Here is a 25,040-nt window from a genome sequence, read left to right as displayed (position 1 = left end):
AGAGTAGGTAAATCCATAGAGACAGAAAGCAGATTAGTGGCTGCTAGGGGCTATGGCCCTAGAACAACGGGGAGTTAGGAGTAATGGCTAATAAGCATGGGATTTCATTTTGAGATGATGAAAATGTTCTGTAATTAGACAGTGGTGATGCTGGAACCACTCTGTGAATATACTAAAAAAAAAAAAAACCGTCTGAATTGTATGCCTTTTTTTTTTTTTTTTTTTTTTGGCTGCACCGCACAGGGTGTGGGATCTTAGTTCCCCAACCAGAGATCGAACCCACACCCCCTGCAGTGGAAGCCCGGAGTCTTAACCACTGGACTACCAGGGAAGTCCCTGAATTGTATAATTTAAAAGGATGAATTTTATGGTTTGTGAATTATACTTCAAAAAACCCCCAAAAACAAACAAAAAAACCAAACAATGCCTGATGCCTTTCTGACAAGTCCACCCCAAAACCTCACACACCCCCGCAGGCTGGGGGTGTGGCCTGGGCCGGTGGGGGGGCCTCCCTCTCTGGTTTCTGGCTCACAGTCTCGGGAAGGGAGGGGGAGCTGAGTGTGGGTACAGAAAGCCCTGCTCTACAGCGGGGCAGGGTGTGGAAAGGAGGTGAGGAGAGATTGCTCAGCAGGCCAAAGCCAAAGCACAGTGGCACACAGACCAAGGTGGGGGCCACTGCAGCTGGTGTGGCTGGCACAGGGCATGGTGAATAACACTCCCCTTCCCCACCCGTCTGTCCCCAACCTCACTCTTTTTCTCATGGATGTCCCCCCAGCCAGTCACCCAGCAGTCATCCCGGTTCTTGAACTCAAAGGAGGAGGACAGGACACAGACGGGCTGGATGTGCTTATTGAAGGTGACGGAGGAGGACAGCTTCAGCAGGGAGATGTCGTCCTGTGAATACTTCCTGGATTTGGGTTATATAATAATACTCTTCACCCTGTAATGACGGAGGTAGGCCCGCAGGCTCCAAATGGGTGGTGTGGCAGACAGCTCGCCAAACTGGACCGACCATTCATAGGGATCTCTGTTGCTGGCAGGGGAGGAGAAAGCCGTCAGGGGTCCTCAGAGGGAGGGTGGGCCACCTGAGCACACCTGGGGCTGCTCCCTGAGCTGAGATCCCCGGGCTGCTGCGGGGCTCACCCCAGACACCATCAGCAGGTCTTCCTTCGACCAAAGAGGCCAGGGTAGAAACGGGGAGAGCCCAGACAGCCCCAAACAAAGTCCCACACCTGGGGACTTGAGGGGGTTGGTAGGAGGGTGCCTCCCCTGCCAGCTCATCCGGCCGGTCACTCAACCACCTGTCACCTCCAAGAGCCCTTCTCAAAAGGGAACAAGCAGGTGCACGGGCGCCACAGCAGGCTGGGCTCAAAACAGCTTCCGGGGCCACTGTCACCACAGGCCAGGCTCTGTGTCCAGCACTTACTTCAGCTCATTCCTCCCCCGGGGGGGGGGTCACCTCCGCTGGGAGGTGGGGTGAGGAAGGTGGAGGTTGGTGGTGCCATTTGGGGACAAGTGAAGCAAGAAAGAAAAGAACAAGACAAACAAATGTGCGTGGGAATGTTCTGGGAGAACATTCTGGAAGAAACTGCACAGGGTTTCCTCCCAGAGCGCCCTGGGGGACTCGCGTGGGTGCGTAACGGGCTGCAGCCGGGACTGGGCCTCAGGAGCACCCGAGGGCCGTGTCCACGTGGGGCATGCGCGCAGGTCCTGCTGCAGACCCAGGGCCCGGGGTCAGCGGGCCGCCCGCCCCCAGACTCACTTTTGGAAGCAGTGCGCGGCCGAGAGCACCCAGCGGCGGTTGAGCAGGCTTGCTCCGCAGTAGTGGGAGCCCCATAGGCGCAGGCTGCCCTGCCACGGCCAGCGCCCAAGCTCTGCGTCCTTTCCACCCACTATGCGTGTCGGGACAGTCCGTTGGCCACATGGCCCTGGGATGGACAGATGGACACCAGGCTGAGCTGCGGGAGGCAGGCCCACCCCGTCCACCCTCACCCACCGGGTGGGAGAAGGGAAGGGGCGCCCCGGGGAACCGCGCGTCCAGGGGTCTTGCCGCCCAGGAAGAAGGGGACGCTGGGGACCTGCCCCACGTGGGCCACAGGCGCCCGCCCCTCCCCCACACCCAGGGGCGGCCCCATCAGTTACATGCGAGCATAGAAGAGTTCTCGAAACCTGGGGCGGGGAGAGGAAAAGATGAGTCGCCCTTCGCGCTCCGGCTCAGGTGCCCTGCGCAGGGAAGCGCGCCCCCTGGACGCCTTACCTGGAAGCAACAGGTCCCTATCCCGCAACGCTGCGGGTAGGAGAGAAAGTGAGCTCCCCTCGGTCTCCACGCGCCCCACCCTTCCCCCATCACCCCTAGCTGCGCCGGCAGCCCCAGCCTCAGCTCACCCTGCCTCGCGATTTCGACCCGCACCAACAGTTGCGCGAGCAGCAGCGCCCCGACCTGCGCGCCCATGGCCTCTTCTTCCCGCCGCCTGGCGCCCCCTCTGCTTCCGCCAGCTCCAAGGCCCGGCTGGGGCGCCCCCTCGGGGAGAGGGAGCCACGGGAACCCTGGCCGCCCCCTTCCCTCAGCTTGACCTCTCTGGTCCAAGGGCTGTTTGGGAACCTGGGACGTCACAGTGCCCCGGCTTTGAGCTTCTACTGGGGCTCGGTCCCCCAACTACGTACCTTGTTATGGCCCAGGAGCCAGTGTACCCAGACGATCCCCTTCTTGTCTGCGACCCTGGGGGCCTGGCTGCCCCCCATGCTGCCCTCTTTTCTACCCATTCCGTCTGCTAGGAAGGACCAAGGACCTGACCCACAGCCAGGACTCCCATGAAAGCACATTAGCAAGTCCTCACTGAGTGCCCATTGGGGGTCTCGCACTGTGTCATCTACTGTTAAACGTGATGATCCTTTACAGGACCCACAGAATAAACGCTGGCCTGATTTGACCATCTAGAGGGCTCTTAGCCTCCCTGTCTGCCTGCTGCCCGGCAACAAGCCTCACCTAACTCTACGGAGTCTACAGGTAGCTTCCCTTCCTTGCAGACAATATTGCAGGGCACCAAAGTCACCAGACTGGCTCTCTCATAGATGTGAGCAGACCACTGAGTTGGGGTCCACAGGACCACCCACTGAGTCAATGATTTTTTAGGAGGATTCACAGAACTCAGAAAAGCTGGTGTACTCCTGGTTATGGTTCCTTACAGTTAATGGATACAGATAACATCAGCAAATGCCAAAGGTGCAGAGGAGAGTCTGGAAGAGACCAGGTGCAGGCTTCCAGCTGTCCTCTTCCAGGGGAGTCAGGTGGGCAGTGCTTAATTTTCCCAGCAATGACGTGTGACAACACTCGTGAAGTTTTGCCAACTAGGGAAGCTCACTGAAAGTTTGGTGTCTAGAGTTTTTACTGGGGTTTCATCACATAGGCATGGAGGGCCCATGTGGCCAACCTTATTTCTCAGACTGCAGCCCCTTCAGAGGTCCAGCTGATCCAGTGTGACCCAAGGCCCCGCCATAAATCACATCGTTATCATCAACTATCTGGAGTGGCCCGAGACCCCAGGTCTACAAAGACAGTCTTTTCAGGCAGGACATTCCAAGGGCTCAGAGGTTATTTCCTAGGAGGTGGGCAAGGGCCAGTCCTTTCTTTGGATTGTGCAGGGTTTGAACATCCTAGGCCTGTTCAGTTAACCTTTTACTGCACAGAAACCAAGGATGAAGAAATATTTGCAGAAAATCTGCGCATGCACCAGAAGGATCTATTTCAATAAACTGAACTGACTCCAAGGAAAATTGAGATAATACAGTAAGTCCCCTACATACGAATGAGTTCCGTTCCGAGAGCACGTTCATAAGTCCAACAAAGTTAGCCCAGGTACCCACCTAAGACAATCGGCTATATAGTACTGTACTGTAATAGCTTTATAATACTTTCACACAAATAATACATAAAAAGCAAACACAAAAAATAAAGAAAACTTAAAAAAATATTTATTTATTTGGCTGCGCTGGGTCTTAGTTGCAGCACACAAGATCTTCGTTGTGGCATGCGGGGTCTTTAGTTGTGGCACTCGGGAATCTTTTAGTTGCAGCATGCAAACTCTTAGTTGCGGTGTGTGGGATCTACTTCCCTGACCAGGGATCGAACCTGGGCCCCCTGCACTGGGAGCATGGAGTCTTAGCCATTGGACCACCGGGGAAGTCCATAAAGAAAACATTTTTAATCTTACAATACAGTACCTTGAAAAGTACAGTGGTACCAGCTACATCACTGCTGCTTTTATGCTTACTTCCGGACATCCTGGGCTTGAAATAAAGTTACTGTACTACTGTACTCTACACAGTACTGTACACTAAAGTACACAAAAGCACAACCACTTGTATAGGATGCACGCACGTGACAAAGTACACCAGACACGTGAACTAACTTACGTGATTGGACATTCAAATGCACATTCAAATCTTTGAAAGTTCACAACGTTCAGTTTCGTATGTAGGGGACTTACTGTACATGGAACAGCAGACAACTTGGAAAATTCTAACTGGTGTCCTCAGAAAGCTTGAAGAGGGGTTTATCAGCATTAAATAAGAATTATACTATAGAAGACCAATCAGAGAACGAGAAAGAGTGTTTGGAAATTTAAAATATTGCTGAATTGGACTTCCCTGGTGGCCCAGTGGTTAAGAATCTGCCTGGGGACACGGGTTCGAGCCCTGGTCTGGTAAGATCTCACATGCCACGGAGCAACTAAGCCCTTGCACCACAGCTACTGACCCTGCGCTCTAGAGCTCGTGTGCCACAACTACTGAAGCCCATGCATCTAGAGCCTGTGCTCCGCAACAAGAGAAGCCACCGCAATGAGAAGCCCACTCACTGCAACGAAGAGTACCCCCGCTCGCCGCAACTAGAGAAAGCCTGCACGCAGCAACGAAGACCCAATGCAGCCAAAAATAAAATAAATAAATAAATAAAAATTACTTTAAAAAAAATGTTGCTGAAGTTGGGACTTCCCTGGTGGTCCAGTGGTAAAGAATCCGCCTTGCAATGCAGGGGACGCCGGTTTGATCCCTTCTCGGGGAACTAAGATCTCACATGCCACGGGGCAACTAAGCCTGCATGCCACAACTACTGAGCTCACGCGCCTCAACTAGAGAAACTGCGTACCACAAACTGCAGAGCCCACACGCCCTGGAGCCTGCGCCCCACAACTACAGAAGAGAAAAACCGCACACCACAACTAGAGAGTAGCCCGTGCACTGCAACAAGGAGGCCGCATGCCTGAACAAAGATCCCGAGTGCCGCAACTAAGAACCCATGTGGCCAAAAATAAATAAATAATAAATACATCTTTAAAAAATAAATAAATGAATAAAAATAAAATATTGCTGAAGTAAAACATTTTAGCCAAAAGGCTGAATAATAAAATGGACATGACTAAAAAATGAATCAGCAAACTTGAAGATAAAGTAGTGAAACATGGTCAGAACCTAGAGCAAATGTTTAAAAGGGGCAGATTACATGAGAGAAAAATGTAGAGATGTGGAAGGATATTCAAGATCAGTTCTTGTATATACATTTTTCATAAAAAAAAATGTTTTAAGTGAAATAAAGTAAGGGGTTGAGAAAAGGAGACCAGGCCCAGGCTCTAGAATCCCTATTAGCAGACTATTAGAAAGGCAGGTCTGTACATGATATTGGTTCCATATCGGCCAGGTTATCTGTCTACAGCACTCTGAGTTCTCCTAGATTATTTAAGTCTGAAGAGGAAGAAGTATCTCCTCCACTTTGTATATTCTTAACATAATGTGAGTAGAAACATGGAATGTAATGAACACACTTGGAAAAAGAGGATTATGAAAGCTCGTCCATTGCTAAGCCAAATGCTTTGCTAGGTGTCCTAGTCCACTGGGATGCTATGAAAAAATACCATAAAGTGGGCAGCTTATAAATAACAGACCTTTATTTCTCACAGTTCCTGGGCTGGAAGTCTGAGATCCAAGTGCTGGCTGATTCCATGTCTGAGGGCCTGCTTCCTGGTTCATAGCTTTTGCCTTCTCTCTGTGTCCTCACATGGCAGAAGGGGTGAGGGAGCTCTCTGGGTTCTCTTTTATAAGGGTACTAATCTAAACAACAAGGATTTACTGTATAGCACAGGGACCTATATTCAATATCTTGTAATAAACTGTAACGGAAAAGAATTGAAAAAAATATACATATATATGTATAACCGAATCACTTTGCTGTACACTGGAAACTAACACAATATTGTAAATCAACTATACTTCAATAAAAAGTAAATAAATAGGACTTCCCTGGTGGCGCAGTGGTTAAGAATCCGCCTGCCAATTCAGGGGACACGGGTTTGAGCCCTGGTCCAGGAAGATCCCACATGCTGCGGAGCAACTAAGCCCCTGCACCACAAGTACTGAGCCTGCGCTCTAGAGCCTGCGAGCCACAACCACTGAGCCTGCATGCCACAACTACTGAAGCCCGTGCACCTAGAGCCCGTGCTCCGCAACAAGAGAAGCCACCACAGTAAGAAGCCTGCGCACCGCAACAAAGAGTAGCCCCCACTCGCTGAAACTAAAGAAAGCCTGCACACAGCAACAAGGACACAACGCAGCCAAAAATAAATAAATAAATAATAAATAAATAAATAAATAAATAAATAAATAAATAAATAGGGACTTCCCTGGTGGTCTAGTGGTTAGGGTTCCGGGCTTTCATTGCTGTGGCCCAGGTTCAATCCCTGGTTGGGGAACTGAGGTCCTGCAAGCCGCGCAGCGTGGCCAAAAAAAGAAAAATTTATATATATCTACACGAATCCCATTTATGAGGGCTCTGCTCTCATCACCTAAGTACCTCCCAAAGTCTCCACCTCTGAACACCATGACCCTGGGGGTTAGGATTTCAACATACGAACTTGGGGGAGACAAACATTCAGATCACAGCACCAGGACTATGCATATTTTACCTCCTCAGTATCACACTTAGCAGGTGACCAGGTACCTGTGAGCACAAAAAGGGTTATTGAATGGTTGTGAGTTCTAAGGAACACTTGATGATGATGATAGGACCATCAGGATGTCTTTATTTTTATTTATTTTAATTTTAATTTTATTTTTAAACATTTTATTGAAATATACTTGATTTACAATGTTGTGCTAGTTTCAGGTGTGCAGCAAAGTGATTCCGTTTTTTGTCTGTTTTTTTGCTATGCTGCACAGCATGTGGGATCTTAGTTCCCTGACCAGGGATCAAACCTGTGCTCTCTGCAGTGGAAGCACGGAGTCTTAACCACTGGACCACCAGGGAAGTCCCAGTTTTATACACGCACATACACACACACACACACACGTGTATATATATATTCTTTTTCAGATTCTTTTCCATTATAAGTTGTTACAAGATATTAAGTATAGTTCCCTGTGCTATACAGTAGGTCCTCATTGGTTGCCTATTTTATATACAGTAGTGTGTGTATTTTAATCCCAAAGTCCTAATTTTTCCCTCCCCCCCTTCCCTCTTTGGTAACCATAAGTTTGTTTTCTATGTCTGTGAGTCTATTTCTGTTTTATAAATAAGTTCATTTGTATCATTTTTTTAGATTCCACATATAAGTGATATCATATGGTATTTATCTTTCTCCTTCTGACTTAGTTCACTTAGTATGATAATCTCCAGGTCCATCCATGTTGCTGCAAATGGCATTACTTCATTCTTTTTTATGGCTGAATAATAGGGATGTCTTTAAATCAGATTTACTATGAAATACACTGGCTCTTACATAATTCTGATAATCTAGGAGTTCTCAAACATAATTTCTGGGACCAAAAAACCCAATCTCAAGCAGGCAGGATGTGCCTTTATCCCCATAAGGTGTCAGTAAATCATATGAAACTTATGTTTCTTTTGCAATAACAAAAATCCATAATACTGTTAGTGGAGGTACTTTACTATTTTACAAGGATTCCAGCAAGTCTGTTCCAATAAGGGCCAAGCATAAATAGGTTGAGAAATTTAACTTCTTGTAATTTCTTTATAAATGTATTCTTTTTATTTTGTTTTGATTTAAGAATATATATTGGTGGAAAAATTGCAAACAAGATGAAAGTGGCTGTGGAGTATCACACAGCAGATAATCGCAGATAAAATAGAACCCAAGGTTTGAAGTCTTAAGAATGAGCTATAGGGGTATTTTACATTGATAAAAGTTACAAGCCACTGAAAAGATGTAAGAGGCATGAGCCTTTATGCCCCAATAACAGAGCTTTGAAATACATAAAGCAAAAAATGTTCTAAATACTCAATAAACTAATAAATCCACATCTTTTAAGTCAGAAATCAAGAGATTAGGTAGAGGAAAAAAGCAATAATGCAGTACTGAGTATTCACTGAGCATGATTTTGGTTTAAACCAAGCGTTTGGGGCTGCTCAGAGACCCAGCGAGCCCCTTCGAGGGGAGTTGCCTGCAGGCTAGGTTGATGCGAGGGTCAATTGAGAAGAATGGGTACTTAAAACAAAGTTTTTTATTGGAGTATAGTTGCTTTACAATGTTGTGTTAGTTTCTGCTGTACAGAAAAGTGAATCAGTTATACATACACATATATCCCCTCTTTTTTAGATTTCCTTCCCATTTAGGTCACCACAGAGCATTGAGTAGAGTTCCCCGTGCCATACAGTAGGTTCTCATTAGTTATCTGTTTTATACACAGTAATGTATCTATGTCAATCCCAATCTCCCAATTCATCCCAACCCCACTTTCTTTCCTTGGTAACCATAAGTTTATTCTCTACATCTGTGACTCTATTTCTGCTTTGCAAATAAGTTCATCTGTACCATTTTTCTAGATTCCACATATAAGTGATACTATATGATATTTGTTTTTCTCTTTCTGACTTACTTCACTCGGTATGACAATCTCTAGGTCCATCCATGTCCCTGCAAATGGCACTATTTGCCATTTTGAATGGCACTATTTCATTCCTCTTTATGGCTGAGTAATATTCCATTGTATATATGTACCACATCTTCTTTATCCATTCCTCTGTCGATGGACATTTAGGTTGCTTCCATTTCATGGCTATTGTAAACATTGCTGCAATGGACATTGGGGTGCATGCATCCTTTTGAATTATGGTTTTCTCCAGACTTATGCCTAGGAGTGGGATTGCCGGGTCATATGTTAGCTTTTTGAGAAGTGGAAAAAATTTAGGAATCAGAAAAGTCTCCCACATTCCTTCTCCCTGCAGTGCCCAAGGCTGGTCAGCTCTCCTTTCTTGATCATACAGGCCCCTGGTCTGTGACACTGGTCACGTCTGTCACACGGGTTGTGAGCTGGGGATCCCACTGCGGGCTCCCTAAGAGGCTGGGTGTTTCCACCAACGTCAGCGTCTACACCACATGGGTTGTCAGCACAACCTGGAGCTCAGCTTGGGATGTCAGGAACTTCTCTCCAAGCCTTGCTAGGATCTTATCTTTGCCCTGTTGTTGCTTCTGGGACCGCTTGGGGGCACCCCCGTCTCCCCGTGGCTTGCCTTGCCTATCCGGGCAGTCAGCCCTGCAACCTCAGCCCCTGCATCCCAAACTCATGCCCTCTCTCTCTGCTCCCTGCCAAGAGTGTAGCAGGCAGTTCCTGCAGGGACCTACTCCCCAAACCCTCCCCAACAGCCACCTTCAACCATCCACCTATCCTCTGTCCTCCAGGGACCTTCTCTGGTTCCGCCCCCCCACCCAGCCCCATGACAAGCCCCCTCCCCAATACCCACATCTATCCCTCTTCAGACCTCACAGCCCTGGGCCCAGCATCTGCGTTTCATGTGTCCCCAGGGGGCTCCAAGATGCCCTCTCTCCCTCCTTGCCACCCCGTGGACCCCCAGGGACAGGACCTGCTTCTCACCCACCATTCAAGGCTGAGTCCCAAGGAGCACCCACGTTCAAGGATTCCTTGGGTGGTTTCTGGGACTCTTGGAACTGGGGTTTCCAGCGCCCAGTGCTGGGCTGGTGCCTTTGCAGACGTGTCTGTCTGAGAGGCAGTAAAGCCTAGCTGGCAGAAGGACATTCCTCTGGCTGGGTGATCCTCCCTGTGCCTTGCAGCCCCAGAGGGGTGCATGAGAAAGTATCTTCCATGTGTAGGAGCTTAACCACAGGGCGTCGCCAGATGCTCACAGTAGCCCTGCAAGGTGCACATTACTGTTATCTCCATTTTTCAGACAGGGAAACTGAGGGCTGCAAACCCCAGGGCTTGCCCGAGCCCACTCTGCCCAGCAGCCCTGTCCCTGGCTCAGTGGCCAGCAGAGCAGTAACATATCCTGGGGTTCCTGGCAGGGCTGGGGGGGAATCCACATCACCCTGACGTGGACGGTGAGGACTCGGGGCCAGGCTGGGCTTGCTCTTTCCCTCTTTCCCTCTTTCCCCAACCCCGGTCTTTCCAGGGGAGCCCAGGAACTGGCTGGAGAAATGTAAGCCGGCAGCTGGAGGAGGGAGCACAGGGCTGGGACCCTGTGTGTGTGAGTGGGGACCCCTGCTGGCCGCTGTGCAGGGCAGAGGAGCAGGAGCGGGGCCCTTTGGGTCCTCCATCAGCCCTTCAATTCCACATTCACTGGGTGTGTCACACACAGTCCCTGGAGGGAGCCAACAGCTACACACACAAAGGACCGAACAAGATCATTTTGGACATTGCTAAGTTCTAGGGAGGAAATACAACAGGTCAGTGAGAAGGACAGTCAGTGGGGGCATATGGGGCTGGCTTTAGATGGGAGGGGGACAGGGAAAGCCTAGCTGAGGATGTGACATTAGCACTGAGACTTGAAGGCCCAGAAGAAGCCTGCTGCGTGACCATCTGGACGAGGGGTCTGCAGGGAGAGGCCGGCCCGAGGCTGGAGCAGGCATGGTATTCACCAGGAAAGGACAGTAGGAGCAGGAGACAGGCAGGTGGTCAGAGGGAGGAGAGAGCTCTCAAGAGCCGTAGGCAGCCCCGAGGATTGCACAGGATCTGCGGCTTAAGCTATCCTTCAGGCTGCAGGGGAGGAGGAGTTCCTGGGCCGTCCCCACAGCACTGCAAGGTAGGCGCTGGCACTGTGTCTCATCTTGTGCAAGGAGCCGCACTTAGCCCTGATCCAGGGAGCTCACAGTGACTGGCCAGTCACAAGCACTGTGGTGCCAAAGGCCACAGAGGGGGACCGTCTTAGGGGAAAACTCCAGCCCTTGCTGCACGCAGTCTGCCCCTGCATCCACCAGCCAGAGCCCATGCCCACTGTCCCCTCTGCAGTGTGTGAAGTCCACGAGGTTTGCTGACTGGCTGGCTTCAGCCTCTGCAGAAGTTTCCATTGTCCCCAAGCATCAGGCATCTCCCCCGTGTCTCCACCAGTGTGCCCGGGTCAAGGACGCCATCTGGGAACCCTCTCTCCCGCTTGGCCAGGCAGGGAACCTGCTCTGCCTGCTCCTGCCTCCAGCGGCTCATTCCCTTGGCAGTCACCACCCAGGCCCTGCTGAGGGTGCTGCTGGGCTGGACCCAAGACCCAGGGCTCCCGAGGGGGATACACACCTGTGGATACTCCTGCAAGTCCAGACTGGCTCCCCTGCCTGGAGGGACCCCCAGAAGCCAATGCTGGGGGACTCATCACTCCATGAACACCTCCACATCCCAGGCAGTGTTCAGGACACACAGAGGGGCACCAAGCAGGCACAGCCTTCCCAGGTTCCCAGTCCGTAGAGTCACCGGTCACAGGGACGCTGGGATGAACAACCCAGCGACGTCTCTCTCTCACTTTCTTTGGCAATTTCCTTCCCCCCAGGACCCAGGGCAAGAAAGTTTGTGAAAGGCAGTTTCAACTTTCAAGACTGAATCCTGAGGAGGGTGATAAAAGGGGCCGGGGCCTGCCGCCAGGGGGCAGCCTGGGCCGCACGTGGGCACTAGCCTGAGGCCAGCACAGGGAGGGACAAGACCCAAGATCATCATTTCCCCAAGAAAGGCTTGTGAGGGGTCTTTTCTTCCTGGCTGAGCCCAACAGTTCGAGACCCCCAATGGGCACTCAGTGAGGACTTGCTAATGTGCTTTCATGGGAGTCCTGGCTGTGGGTCAGGTCCTTGGTCCTTCCTAGCAGACGGAATGGGTAGAAAAGAGGGCAGCATGGGGGGCAGCCAGGCCCCCAGGGTCGCAGACAAGAAGGGGATCGTCTGGGTACACTGGCTCCTGGGCCATAACAAGGTACGTAGTTGGGGGACCGAGCCCCAGTAGAAGCTCAAAGCCGGGGCACTGTGACGTCCCAGGTTCCCAAACAGCCCTTGGACCAGAGAGGTCAAGCTGAGGGAAGGGGGCGGCCAGGGTTCCCGTGGCTCCCTCTCCCCGAGGGGGCGCCCCAGCCGGGCCTTGGAGCTGGCGGAAGCAGAGGGGGCGCCAGGCGGCGGGAAGAAGAGGCCATGGGCGCGCAGGTCGGGGCGCTGCTGCTCGCGCAACTGTTGGTGCGGGTCGAAATCGCGAGGCAGGGTGAGCTGAGGCTGGGGCTGCCGGCGCAGCTAGGGGTGATGGGGGAAGGGTGGGGCGCGTGGAGACCGAGGGGAGCTCACTTTCTCTCCTACCCGCAGCGTTGCGGGATAGGGACCTGTTGCTTCCAGGTAAGGCGTCCAGGGGGCGCGCTTCCCTGCGCAGGGCACCTGAGCCGGAGCGCGAAGGGCGACTCATCTTTTCCTCTCCCCGCCCCAGGTTTCGAGAACTCTTCTATGCTCGCATGTAACTGATGGGGCCGCCCCTGGGTGTGGGGGAGGGGCGGGCGCCTGTGGCCCACGTGGGGCAGGTCCCCAGCGTCCCCTTCTTCCTGGGCGGCAAGACCCCTGGACGCGCGGTTCCCCGGGGCGCCCCTTCCCTTCTCCCACCCGGTGGGTGAGGGTGGACGGGGTGGGCCTGCCTCCCGCAGCTCAGCCTGGTGTCCATCTGTCCATCCCAGGGCCATGTGGCCAACGGACTGTCCCGACACGCATAGTGGGTGGAAAGGACGCAGAGCTTGGGCGCTGGCCGTGGCAGGGCAGCCTGCGCCTATGGGGCTCCCACTACTGCGGAGCAAGCCTGCTCAACCGCCGCTGGGTGCTCTCGGCCGCGCACTGCTTCCAAAAGTGAGTCTGGGGGCGGGCGGCCCGCTGACCCCGGGCCCTGGGTCTGCAGCAGGACCTGCGCGCATGCCCCACGTGGACACGGCCCTCGGGTGCTCCTGAGGCCCAGTCCCGGCTGCAGCCCGTTACGCACCCACGCGAGTCCCCCAGGGCGCTCTGGGAGGAAACCCTGTGCAGTTTCTTCCAGAATGTTCTCCCAGAACATTCCCACGCACATTTGTTTGTCTTGTTCTTTTCTTTCTTGCTTCACTTGTCCCCAAGTGGCACCACCAACCTCCACCTTCCTCACCCCACCTCCCAGCGGAGGTGACCCCCCCCCGGGGGAGGAATGAGCTGAAGTAAGTGCTGGACACAGAGCCTGGCCTGTGGTGACAGTGGCCCCGGAAGCTGTTTTGAGCCCAGCCTGCTGTGGCGCCCGTGCACCTGCTTGTTCCCTTTTGAGAAGGGCTCTTGGAGGTGACAAGTGGTTGAGTGACTGGCCGGATGAGCTGGCAGGGGAGGCACCCTCCTACCAACCCCCTCAAGTCCCCAGGTGTGGGACTTTGGGGCTGTCTGGGCTCTCCCCGTTTCTACCCTGGCCTCTTTGGTCGAAGGAAGACCTGCTGATGGTGTCTGGGGTGAGCCCCGCAGCAGCCCGGGGGTCTCAGCTCAGGGAGCAGCCCCAGGTGTGCTCAGGTGGCCCACCCTCCCTCTGAGGACCCCTGACGGCTTTCTCCTCCCCTGCCAGCAACAGAGATCCCTATGAATGGTCGGTCCAGTTTGGCGAGCTGTCTGCCACACCATCCATTTGGAACCTGCAAGCCTACTACAACCATTACAACGTGGAGCAGATCTTTTTGAGCCCCAGGTATCTGGGGTCTGCATCGTATGACATCGCCCTGCTGAAGCTGTCCTCCTCCATTACCTACACCAAGTACATCCAGCCCATCTGTCTCATGGCTTCCTCCTCTGAGTTTGAGAACCGGACTGACTGCTGGGTGACCGGCTGGGGGGACATTGAAGAAGATCAGGGTGAGGCTGGGGACAGATGGGTCTGGGGCAGGGGAGGGCGGCAATGTCATGTCCACTCATTCTAGCTGCTCCAGCCTCAGTGGCCCCCACCTTGGCAGCATCCCCTCTTTGGCCTACTCAGCATCCTCTCCACACTGGCTCTCCACTCTTTTTTTTTTTATAAATTTATTTATTTATTTTTGGCTGCGTTGGGTCTTGCACGGGTTTTCTTTGGTTGTGTCCAGCGGGGGCTACTCTTTGTTGCAGTGTGCGGGCTTCTCATTGCAGTGGCTTCTCCTGTTGCGGAGCACGGGCTCTAGGCACATGGGCTTCAGTAGTTGCAGCACGTGGGCTCAGTAGTTGTGGCTCATGGGCTCTAGAGCACAGGCTCAGTAGTTGTGGCGCATGGGCTTAGTTGCTCCGTGGCATGTGGGATCTTCCTGGACTAGGGCTCAAACCCGTGTCCTCTGCATTGGAAGGCGGATTCTTAACCACTGCGCCACCAGGGAAGTCCTCTTTTTTTTTTTTATTTTAGATTTTTTTTGATGTGGACCATTTTTTTAAAGTCTTTATTGAATTTGGTTGCAATATTGCTTCTGTTTTTTTATGTTTGGTTTTTGTGGCCACGAGGCATGTGGGATCTTAGCTTCCCGACCAGGGATGGAACCCACACCCCCTGCACTGGAAGGCGAAGTCTTAACCACTGGACCGCCAGGGAAGTCCGTGGCTCTCCACTCTTGCTCCCCCTTAACGAGCAGTGCTTTCTGTACACACACTCAGCTCCCCCTCCCTTCCGGAGACTGTGAGCCAGAAGCCAGAGAGGGTGGCACGCCGGAAGCCAGAGAGGGTGGCTCGCTGGCCCAGGCCCGAAGCCCCAGCCTGCAGGGGTGGGGCTGGGGAGGGCTGTTTCAGGAAGGCCTCCTTTCCACCCCAGCAGGGTGCTCACCACCACCCCCACCGCCAGCCAGCCTCCCACTCTGGCTTCTCCATCCCTTCTGCAGCTGCCGGAGTGGCCTCCTGTCCTGGAGTGCCAGCTCCTTTTCTCTCCTTGAAATGTCAAGCCATGCTCCAGCCTTGGCTCCCCCCTGAATCTCTGTGGGGCTCCTTGCGCTGTCATGAGCTGCCACCTGCTTCTCTCTCACCACGAATCCTCTGAAACCGCTGGACACAGGCCCCCAGAGGGGCTGCGGGGGCTCTAGCCTGACAGACTGGACGGCGCCTCACACTGCTCCCAGGCCCAGCGTGGCCCTGCCTCACCCTTAACCACAGCAACCATATAGATAAAGCTCCTCTCATGCGCTCTGTGTCCCTGGCACTGTTCTGGGTTCCAGGGACTCTCTTCCTTCTGGAGCCTACCTGCCAATGAGGCTGGGAACATTTTTATACCTACTTTACAGATGAGCAAGCTTGGAGAGGTATGGAAATTGCCCAAGGCCCCAGGGCTCAATGGAGAAGCCAGGGCTCACTGGCCCGGAGAGGGTAGCACACCTGGAATTGGCACGGGGCAGATAGAGGAGTCGACAGGAGACCTGCCCCGTCCTTTCCCTTCACCCGAAGGGGCTGGAGAAAGTGCCCCTGTGCAGACTGCCTGGGCCCAAAGGGCTGAATGGGTGTGAGCCAAGGAGCCTAGCCAGGCAGACCCTGCTCCCTTCCCCCGGCTAACAGGTGGTAACACCCAGCCCCAGGCTGAACCCTCACTCTCACAGGTAGAAGGTGACTTCTTGTCCCCCACCCCCCAGACCTGATATACTCTGTACTAGCTGGGAAACCTTGGGCAAGGCACTTCATCTCACTGTGCCTCAGCTTCCTCATCTGCAAAATGGCATAATAATAGCTCCCACCTGAGAGGGTAGTTCTGAGGCTTAAAAGCATTCATACATGAGGGCTTAGCAGAGCGCCCGGCAGCCAGGAAGCTCTATTTACAGACCAGCTTTCAGTGTTATTGTGGTCACCATCCTCTGCAGGATAAGGAGGTGATTCGGACCCAGACTTAGGAATTGGACAGACCTGGGTTCATATCAGGCTCTGGCAGTTCCCTGATACTTTGCTGGGGGTGGGGGAGGGCAATCTTGCTCCTGAATCTTTCCTTACCTGAGAATGGGGCTTGATCGCACTGCATCCTGGGGGGCCGGGCATGCGCAAATGCACGGGGAGAGAGTGCACCAGGGATGCCCCACCTCCTCAGGCACCTGGGCGCTGGACTGTGTTAATCCTAAACCATCTCAGCTGCACTAGCCCCGCCCTCAGGCGTGCTACGGTCTCTCCCCGGTCTCTCCCCGGGGCCTCAGCCAGGGCCTGTTATCTGCAGGCTACAGAGAGGGAAACCTGTAACAGCTTGTCCATCCATTGGTTCTTTATGTGATGTTGTTCATCACCCATCAGGTGCTGGGTGCTGGGCTAGAGCAGGGGAATCAGGGGCAATGTCCCAGGCATCGTGGGTGCCCCAAGGACCGCCTCCCCCCACCCACCGCCTTCGTAGCCTATGCCATTCCTCCCAACCTGATGGTAGGGGAGAGGCTCAGGATGCCATCTTTCTCTGTCCCCTCAACTCTACAGCAGCACTGCCATCTCCCTACACCCTCCAGGAAGTGCAGGTCGGCATCATAAACACCACCATGTGTAACCACCTGTTCTCACTGCCTGATTTCCGCCGTGACATCTGGGGAGACATGGTTTGTGCTGGCGACCCTCAAGGTGGCAAGGATTCCTGCTTTGTGAGTGTCCCTCCCGTCCCCAACCAGGGCTTCTGGGCCTTAGTATCACATCACCCCAGCCCCCAGGCCTGAGAGCAATCTGTATCCCTGCACTTCATTTGGTCCTCACCTCGACCCTGGGGGCGGGGGTAGAGACTATTGCCCCCACTTTGCAGATGCAGAAACTGAGGCTTGGTTACTTCCAGGGGGAGGAGTGGCATTTGCATCCAGTCTGCCCAGCTCCACAGCCCCTCCTGCTCTCCTGGCCTCTCTGCTCACCCCTCCTGCCCCACCCCAGGCTGGGCTCACCCATGCTGCTCCCCAGGGTGACTCAGGTGGACCCTTGACCTGCGAAATGAAAGGGCTGTGGTATCAGGTTGGAATCGTGAGCTGGGGAGTGGGCTGTGGTAGGCCCAACCGGCCCGGTGTCTACACCAACATCAGTGCTCACTACAAGTGGATCCGAACGGTTTTGGCCAAAAACACCATTTGCAGGCCGGACTCTTGCCCATTGCTGTTGCTCTTCCCTCTGCTCTGGGCTCCCCCATTCCTACAGTTGGCCTGAGCCCAGCAGATGGCCCCCGAGAGTCAAGGCCATCTGCTGAGTCAGGCCCAGTCCCCTTTGCTAATAAACCTGTGCATGTTCAAGTTGAAGCCTTGCACTGTGTTCTGTGGCCCCGGGTGGCTTCCTGGACACCCTCACGGTCACCCGTGTCCCATCCACGCCAAGACCACTCCTTAAGTCCTAAATCATTGTCACCCATCTGTGCTATACTGGTTTTGGTTGCAAACAACAAAACCCTCTCAGGTTAGTTCAATCAGAAAGATAATTTATGGGAGGACATTAGTAGCACCAAGGTCCCTGGGGGCTAGGAAGGCTGGAGTGGGGTGCAGTGGAGGAAACGCCCCCAAACACCCCCAGCGCTCATGCCGTGTTTCCCACCACACAGACGCCGGATGCTCCTGGCCTCACCACGGTCCCCCAAAGGCTGACCCGGGACCAGGACGAGGGTGCGGCTAGTTTATTTAGGAGGCGATACCAAGAAGCCCCAGTGAAGAGTGGGGAAATGAGGCAGGAGGGGTGATAGCCAGTGACGTTTGCCCAGATGAGGAGGTTACCCTGTTGGCAGCTGAGGCATTGTCTGGCCGGGATCCCCTGAGAAATCACGGGGACACACCTCAGCATCGCCCGTGGGGGACGAGGACCTGGCACGGCCCCTTCTCTCCTGACTCCCCGTGGTTGAGGCTTGTCCTGGGGGCATGGGGGCTCCAAGCTCCATAGGTGGCCTGGGTGGAGAGGCAGCAGCAAGTGTGTCGCCCCCCCCGCCCCTACGCTGGGGTCGCAGAACCCAGCCTCAGCATGGCCAAGGGACCAGGCCAGCGGGGCCAACTCGGGACGCTCGGAACTGTTCGGGCAGATCTGTGTTTTCATGAGATCCAGAGGTGTTGTGAGAGCAGAAGGTATGAGAAGCTCTGGTGGGTCCACATCCTGCCCTCCCTCCCCACCCGGAGACCCCCATCCTCCCTGCTCATGTGTGAGCCCTGGGGGTTTCCCAAACAGGGAGGGTGGGCAAACGCTGGTGGGCAGCCCCGAACCAGACGGAAGTGCCCCCCGCGGTTGTGTCCCGCGCCCCCCCGTCCACCCCCACACCCAACCCACCCCCCCTCCACCCCCACACCCAACCCACCCCCCCTCCCCCGCCAGCTCTCATCCCCTCTGCAGCCACAAGGATTCAAATCTACACCCAACAAGTCCGGCCAACACGTAACACCCCTGTAACACCCCTGCAGCTTCCCAGTGCTCCTAGGGTCTCCTGCAGGGCCCCCCTTTTATCACCCCCCCACTCTGGCTGCATAGCGCCTAGGTGCCCAGCTCTTGCCCACCTCTGCCCTTGCAGATGCTGCTCCCTTGGTCTAGAATGTTCTAGAATGTTCCTCTCTTTCCTGGTTGGCTCCTGCCTTCCTCCAGGCCTCAGCTGAGACCTTGTCTCTTTATCGGGCCCATCATGCCTGCTCACCACACCCTTCACAGTCAGTCCCTCATGCCAACTATCTCTGTTTGTCATGAATGTGGGCTTTGTGGTACTTTCCCAAATGGGTGGCCCTCAGCCTGCAGAAGCCGTTTGTTCCCCCGAGCTGGGCAGGGTGAGGTGCTTCCCTGGTCTGTGCTTGGCGCACAAGGCCACAGCAGGACTGAGTAGCCACGTGCTCTCCCTGTAGGTCACCTATGGCACACCCCTGTGGTGGAGCCGCCTGACAGCCCCACCAGGAATCGGGGCCCAAGGCTGGGGAGAAAGTGAACAGCTGGGGACCCTCAACCCTGTGCCCCGGGGTCATTCATTACTGTCATCGTGGGCGCAGACCCATGCAGCCAAGGGCCCAGCTGGGGCATACAGAGCCCTGGGCGCTTGGTAAGCACAGGGAGGGGACACCAGGGTCCCTGGTTCACCCCCTGCCGTGTCCACTGCCCTTGCTCTCAGCACTTGTCCTGGGACAGGCTGAAGAGACCTGGGAAGGAATTGGAGATCTTCAGGCAGGGGTGATGGGGCAGGGCCTTTCCTAGGTGGAGAAACTCAGGGCTTGTCACCCCCCACCATCTGGGCCCCATAACCTTCAGCCTTTGTATTCCCAGCTGCCGTCCACGAAAGACATGACCCTGGCCCCAGAGAGTGGCCTTGGGCACTCCTGGACACAAGGGTCCTGCACCACCCCCAGTCGGGACCCATCACTGACCAGTAGGTGCTGACCTGCTTTGCAAGTGGCATTGCCTGTCCCGCCACCGCTGAGGCCGGGAGTGCCATGACCCTGTGGACAGTTGAAGTCCCTCTGATCACTGGGGGAACCCACAAGGTGGGGACATGGGGGGCCCTGTCTGCTAGATCATAAGTGACCAATGTCCTATGGTGTGTTTTCCCACCAACCAGTGTTAACAGAGAGGAGCTTCCTCTTGTTCTCACATTTGCTAAGACAGTTAAACCTGCAACTTTCATCCTTAGTTTGCAGTCATAAGATGCTTTTCTAAGCCTAGTTTTTCTAGGGTAATTGTTAGTTTATTGAGCTCATGCTTATTATTTTTCATCACATATTGTGAATGGCACCGCTCATACATTTTTTCCCTTCCTTTTCCTATTCTCCAAAAAGTTGTAGAAAGCCAGAACAGACTTTCTAGACAGCCACTAAGGTTATTATTTCCCTTTTGCAAAGGTTTAATAGAATATAGGGGAAATCGAAGTATTTCTGACAGGTTCTAAATGTAAACACAATTCAGAGCTTTGTATATATTTTTGCATATGGAGAGTTGGGTATGTATACAAAGACACCAAAATATCAACACTTGTTACCCCTGAGTGCTGGGGGTATAGGTGATTATCATCTTTTGTATACTTTTTAGCCATTTCCAGATTTTCTTCATTAACCATTTACTAGTGTGTTACTAGAAAACCAAAACCAAAACCAAACAAGAATCCAGAATTGGTTGGGCAGTTTGGACAAGAGACATTTTCTCAGGCTTTCAGAAGGGATTCTGTACAGATGCAGATTCAAGCCACCTGCCTCCAACCAAACTGTTGTTCCTACGCCACTTCTAAGTAAAAATTTCAGGACCACTGCTATCAGTAAGCACAGAATGCTAATAAGAATCTAGACTGGGAAGCTAGAAGATGATGCAGCAAGGCCTTCCAAGGTCTGAGAGGAAATTAGCTTAGTTTTAGAATTCTAAACCCAGCAAACCATCAATTAAAGGGGAGGGCAAAATTATGTCACTCTCAGACAGGAAAGCTTAGAAGGTTTATCTCCCACCTGCCCTATCCAAGGACCATAACCATGGATGCCTATGTCCTAATCTCCGGAAACTGTGAATATGCACTTCACTTGGCAAAGGGGTTCTGCACACGTGATTAAGTTCAGGACAGGACATGGGGAGATTATCGTGGATTATCTGGGTGAGCCAGTGTAATCCCAAGGTCCCTATACCAGAAGGAGTCAGAAGAGGGAGTCAGAGGGATGGGGTGTGAAGTGGTAAGGCAGGACCCACCATTGCTGCTTTGCAGATGGAGGCAGGGCCACAAGCCAAGGAATGAGGGTGGCCTCTAGAAACTGGAAAAGGCAAGGAAAGTGATTCCCCCCAGAGCCTGCAGGAAGGGACACACCCTGCCAACACCTTGATTTTAGTTCAGCAACGGACTTGTCAGAATTCTAGCCCACAAATGGTAAGACCCAGATCCACCAGGCATCAGACCCAGCATGAGGCAGAAGTTGGAGGAGGTTTGGGGTTCAGAGGCCACCTGAGGGCAGGAGAAGGGTGGAGAGAGGGCACCCCCTAGTGGCATCTACCCACAAAGGCACAGCTCCCTGGGATGTCAGAATAGGAACCTGCCTAGGGCAGGTGTCCCAGGTGACTGCACCTCAGCCCCAGTTGGCTGAAGAGGCTCATGTTAGAGACACTCAGTGTTGTCCTGGGAAACAAGACTGGGCAGCTCCCCTTGGGGCCAGAATCAGCTCCCCCTGCGGGGGTGCGGGAACAGGAGGGAGGAGGAAGGTCCTGGGAGGCGGGCAATAGGGCCCAGTCATGTAGCCAGCCCTGTTTGCCCCAGCCTGGCCCTCAGGACCCTGTGTGTCCAGGAGGGGATGAGAGCCCCCCACTGATCCCTTCTTGGGGACAGTACTGGGACCTAGCCTTGGCCTGGCCAGGACCCTGTAGGGCCAGCAAGGGTCGGACCCAGGAGCACTTGACCTGACGCCAGGAAGATGGGCAAAGACGGGCAGGCCCGGCCCGGTGGCTGCACGTGGTTGAGGACACCCAGGACATGGGGGTGTGTGGGGGAGGAGAAGAGGACAGGTGACAGGGCCTAGCCAGGGCCCAAGGGGACACGGGACTCAGGCTGAGGATCCCCAAGCCCAACTCAGGGCCTGCTGTGGTGTGGGGTGGGCATGGGGGCGTGTAACCTCCTCTTTCAGAGCTGGTGACCCATGCGTGACCCAGACAGACCTTTGGGAAGGCCACCTCCTCATGGCGGGGGGAGGGCGTCCGGTCAACAAATAAGTGAACAAAACAAAGAAATATTCACACCTTGCCTCTTTTCAGGTTCTCAGGGCACATTTGCCCTGGGAGCCAGGCTGGGCCCGCTTGGGCATGGCATGGGTGACCCGGCCCCTCGGCTGAGCAGGGGCTGATTCTGGCCCCGTGGGGATTCCTGGGGTGCCCTCTGGGCACACGATGGGGGTGGGGGGACAGGGGTGTGTTCACAGGGCTCTGCCCATCCCAGGCTGCTCTACAGTTTGGGACAGCGCCCCCTCCTGGCCCTGAGAGGAAGTCCCCACATCCACCCTGACAGGCGCTGGGGGCAGAGCAAGAAAAGGAGCCCGGAGCCCAGACCCCAGCCCCCAGCTTGCTGCCTCCTGCCCAGGCGGGACCCCCTGGGCTCTGCGATGGTGCCCTTCCTTCAGAAGGAGAAGCGGGCTGCAGCGAGCTGTCCCGCCGTCTTCACTCCGCCCTGTCCCTCGCTCCCTCAGCATCCACCTCTGAGGAATCGCCTGAGACAGGCGGGCCTGTTCCCTTTTCTTCACAGGAGGCCTTCTCGTATCTGAAGAAATAGCCTCCTCAGGCCATCAGAAGGCCCTGTGTGTGGCCCCAAAGACATTACTTTGATTTAAATGTGTCCCAAACTGTTCAGTGGCCTGGGAGACACACCTAACTGTCTTCCAAAGTGGATATGCCAATTTTGTGTTCCCACCAGCAATGAATGAGAGTTCAACTTCATTTTTTATATCTAAAAATTTGTACCTTCCCTATAGACTGTTAAAATGAAATGAGTTAATATATAAAGGGTTTAGAATAATACCCCGTATAGAGTAAGCCCTATCCGTGTGCTTTCACCACCATCACCATCGTCTGGGCTCAGAACCGCAGACCCAGCAAAAGTTTCCTAACGGATCCTCACGTCTCTTTGTAATACTCACTGACATGTTCCTCTTCTCTAATTCTAATTTTACATGCTGGTTGAGAGTCACTTAGTGGTTCTTAACCTGGAGTCTGTGGGAAAATTCAGGAATCCATGAACTCGGATCAGGAAAAAAGCACCGATATTTTCATTGTCTTCTACTGGAAATTTCATGTTTCCATCGGTAGAAGGGACCTGGGACCCCTCTTTAACAGCGCCTGTGCCCTCGTCATATCAATTACAGTTGTCCCAGATAGCTTGAAATTCACACTCAGCACTGCTTCCAAATTATGGGTGTTTGTGTTTTGCTTTTTCCTTTTTTATTTTGGCCACGCCCCACTTGCAATGCAGGATGGTTCCCCGACCCCAGGGATCGAACCCTGGCCTCTGCAGTAAAAGCACCAAATCCTAACCACTAGGCCACCCGGGAACCCCCAGATTTGCCTTTTCCTGAATCAATAATAAAAGCACAGGTGTTCATAGGACACTCGTAAGGCACGTGTTAACAGGTGTATCTGCAGCTGCTTTGTGGGACGTTCCTTTCTTCTTGTATCGGGGGGGGGGGCAAAAGGAAGGAACTGGAAAGGGCAGCAAAACTCACAGTGGAGATTTTCCAGTCTTAGGCTTGGTCGAGGGGAATCTCCAGCTCTTTGTCTGCGCTGCGCTGAGTGTGCTCTTTGCTGAGGGCTTAGCAGGCTGGCAGCTCTTCTACATTCCCTCCTCCCCAGGTGGGCTCCCCACTTGTCACAAGGGGTCGAATAGGTGACAGCCTGTCCTCCTGTGTGGTCCCCTGGGGAGGTGGGTTGGGTTGTGCTGAGCTCTGCATGTGCCCATTAGCTGGGGGACGTTTGCAAGAACCAGGGACAGGGAAGGGGGCTGAACGCTGGCTGGGAAGAGGCCGAGGAGCCAGGGGCGCCTGGAGCTCAGCAGGGGTCTCCGTGGATCAGGGGCAATGGGGTGTGGCGATGATTGCCTGGCTCAGGACTTGTCACTGGGGTCCTGCCTGGCCTTGGCCACCATCTCCCCTAGTGACCTCAGGCAAGGTGCGGAACCTCTCCGAGGCTGCTTCTTCAGATGCAGTGGGAATAAAGCAGTGATGCGATGTCACCAGGATCAGGACGCTAGTCTGGAGGCCTGATCCGAGTGATGCTCCACCAGCAGTGTTATACCGCAAGTCCTTGGACGGGGCCGTGGGATTAGACTTTCAATTTACTTAGAAGAGCACAAGCAACTCCACCTAAATGAGGGAAGGGTGGGGCCCTGTCTCCCACTTTCTCTGCAGCCGGCCTTCTGTTCCGTGCAGTTGCTTCTGTGTCTCCAACCCCTTGGGGGTCACCTAGGGCAGAACCTGCCTGATTTCTTCCTCCTCACGTACCCAGGGCTCTGTGGCTCTTGGGTGTTTCAGAGCAAACATCAGTCCTGGAGTGGGGAGGGGGTGCTGGAGGGGGGAGTGTGTGGCCGGAAAGTCCACCTCCCTCCCAGCATCCGGCTGATTTTGGGCGCACTGGAGCCCGCGGTAAGGAGCCCCCAGCGGTAGCGGGCCGGAGTCCCTGCGGTAGACGCTCTAGAGGGTCACCCGGGCGGCCTGCATCCGGCACCGGCGCTGCGGCACCAGCAGGGGGTGCCAGGCCACCATCGGGTACCGCGCGGGCCTGCGGTTCGGCGCCCGCCCTCCCGCCTCCCGGCGGCCACTCCCGTCCGCCAACGGCCAGCACCTGCTCCACTGCCTTTCGGGAATCGGCTTCAAGTGGGGATTTGACCCCGAGAAGCCGTCCGCCCAGTCGGCCCGCCGCGGTGACCAGAGAGCTGACGACCCGCGCGGGGAAGCAGGACCCAGCAAGGCCCAGTGTGGTCCTGAGCCGGTCTCGGGTTCCACCACGCGCTGCTTCCTCGCGGCCGGGTGGTCTCCCTCACCTGTCGGGACCAGAGGCCAGGTGACCCCGGGCTGGTACCAATCGGCAAGGCCAGAGTGATGCTGAATGCCCGTGTTGAAGAAAGGTTCTGCACACACGTGAGCCCGCCTGATTCTTGCCCCCAAGGGGAGTGGCTCCAGGCGCCCCCAAGCTCCCCGGCCCCGCACACTATGCGAGCCTTATATCCTGATGACCGGAGGTCCTGAGAACAGCATCTCAGGACGCTGTCTCCACCACGCGTGACTCCGTGGGGCCCAGGCAGGCCTCGGCCTGGAGGACACCTCAGTGTTTGCAGTGGGAACGATGAAGGAATTCCCAAGAACCGGCTCCCAAATAAGGATGAACTGTGCCCGGGACGGTGCTTCGCAATTAGTCCCCACAGCAGCCCCTGAGCTGGCGCCACGCCTGCTCCGC

General features: G+C 54.3%; 2 protein-coding genes across 2 annotated transcripts; one reads left to right on the top strand and one right to left on the bottom strand.

Annotated features, from left to right (window-relative positions):
• Window positions 1-215: 215 nt before the first annotated feature.
• Window positions 216-2,742, bottom strand: LOC309613156 (serine protease 44-like; the record flags this gene model as incomplete). Its single annotated transcript, XM_082359712.1, has 4 exons — window positions 216-907; window positions 1,763-2,213; window positions 2,386-2,521; window positions 2,665-2,742. The coding sequence occupies 4 exons, from the start codon at window positions 2,740-2,742 to the stop codon at window positions 625-627; spliced, it is 948 nt and encodes a 315-aa protein (XP_082215838.1). The 3' UTR covers window positions 216-624.
• A 7,811-nt stretch (window positions 2,743-10,553) lies between these two features.
• LOC309613116 (testisin-like) lies at window positions 10,554-18,210 on the top strand. Its single transcript, XM_082359605.1, is given in 5 exon segments — window positions 10,554-12,646; window positions 12,648-13,094; window positions 13,819-14,102; window positions 16,641-16,795; window positions 17,100-18,210. Coding segments are annotated over 5 exon segments (1,368 nt in total). The 5' UTR covers window positions 10,554-12,404; the 3' UTR covers window positions 17,340-18,210.
• The last annotated feature ends 6,830 nt before the right edge of the window (window positions 18,211-25,040 follow it).

The sequence above is a fragment of the Balaenoptera borealis genome (assembly GCF_965194805.1).
Source record: "Balaenoptera borealis genome assembly, chromosome: 16".
NCBI lineage: Eukaryota > Metazoa > Chordata > Mammalia > Artiodactyla > Balaenopteridae > Balaenoptera > Balaenoptera borealis.
Note: the sequence above shows the minus strand (reverse complement) of the source record. Positions and strands in the feature narration are given on the sequence as shown.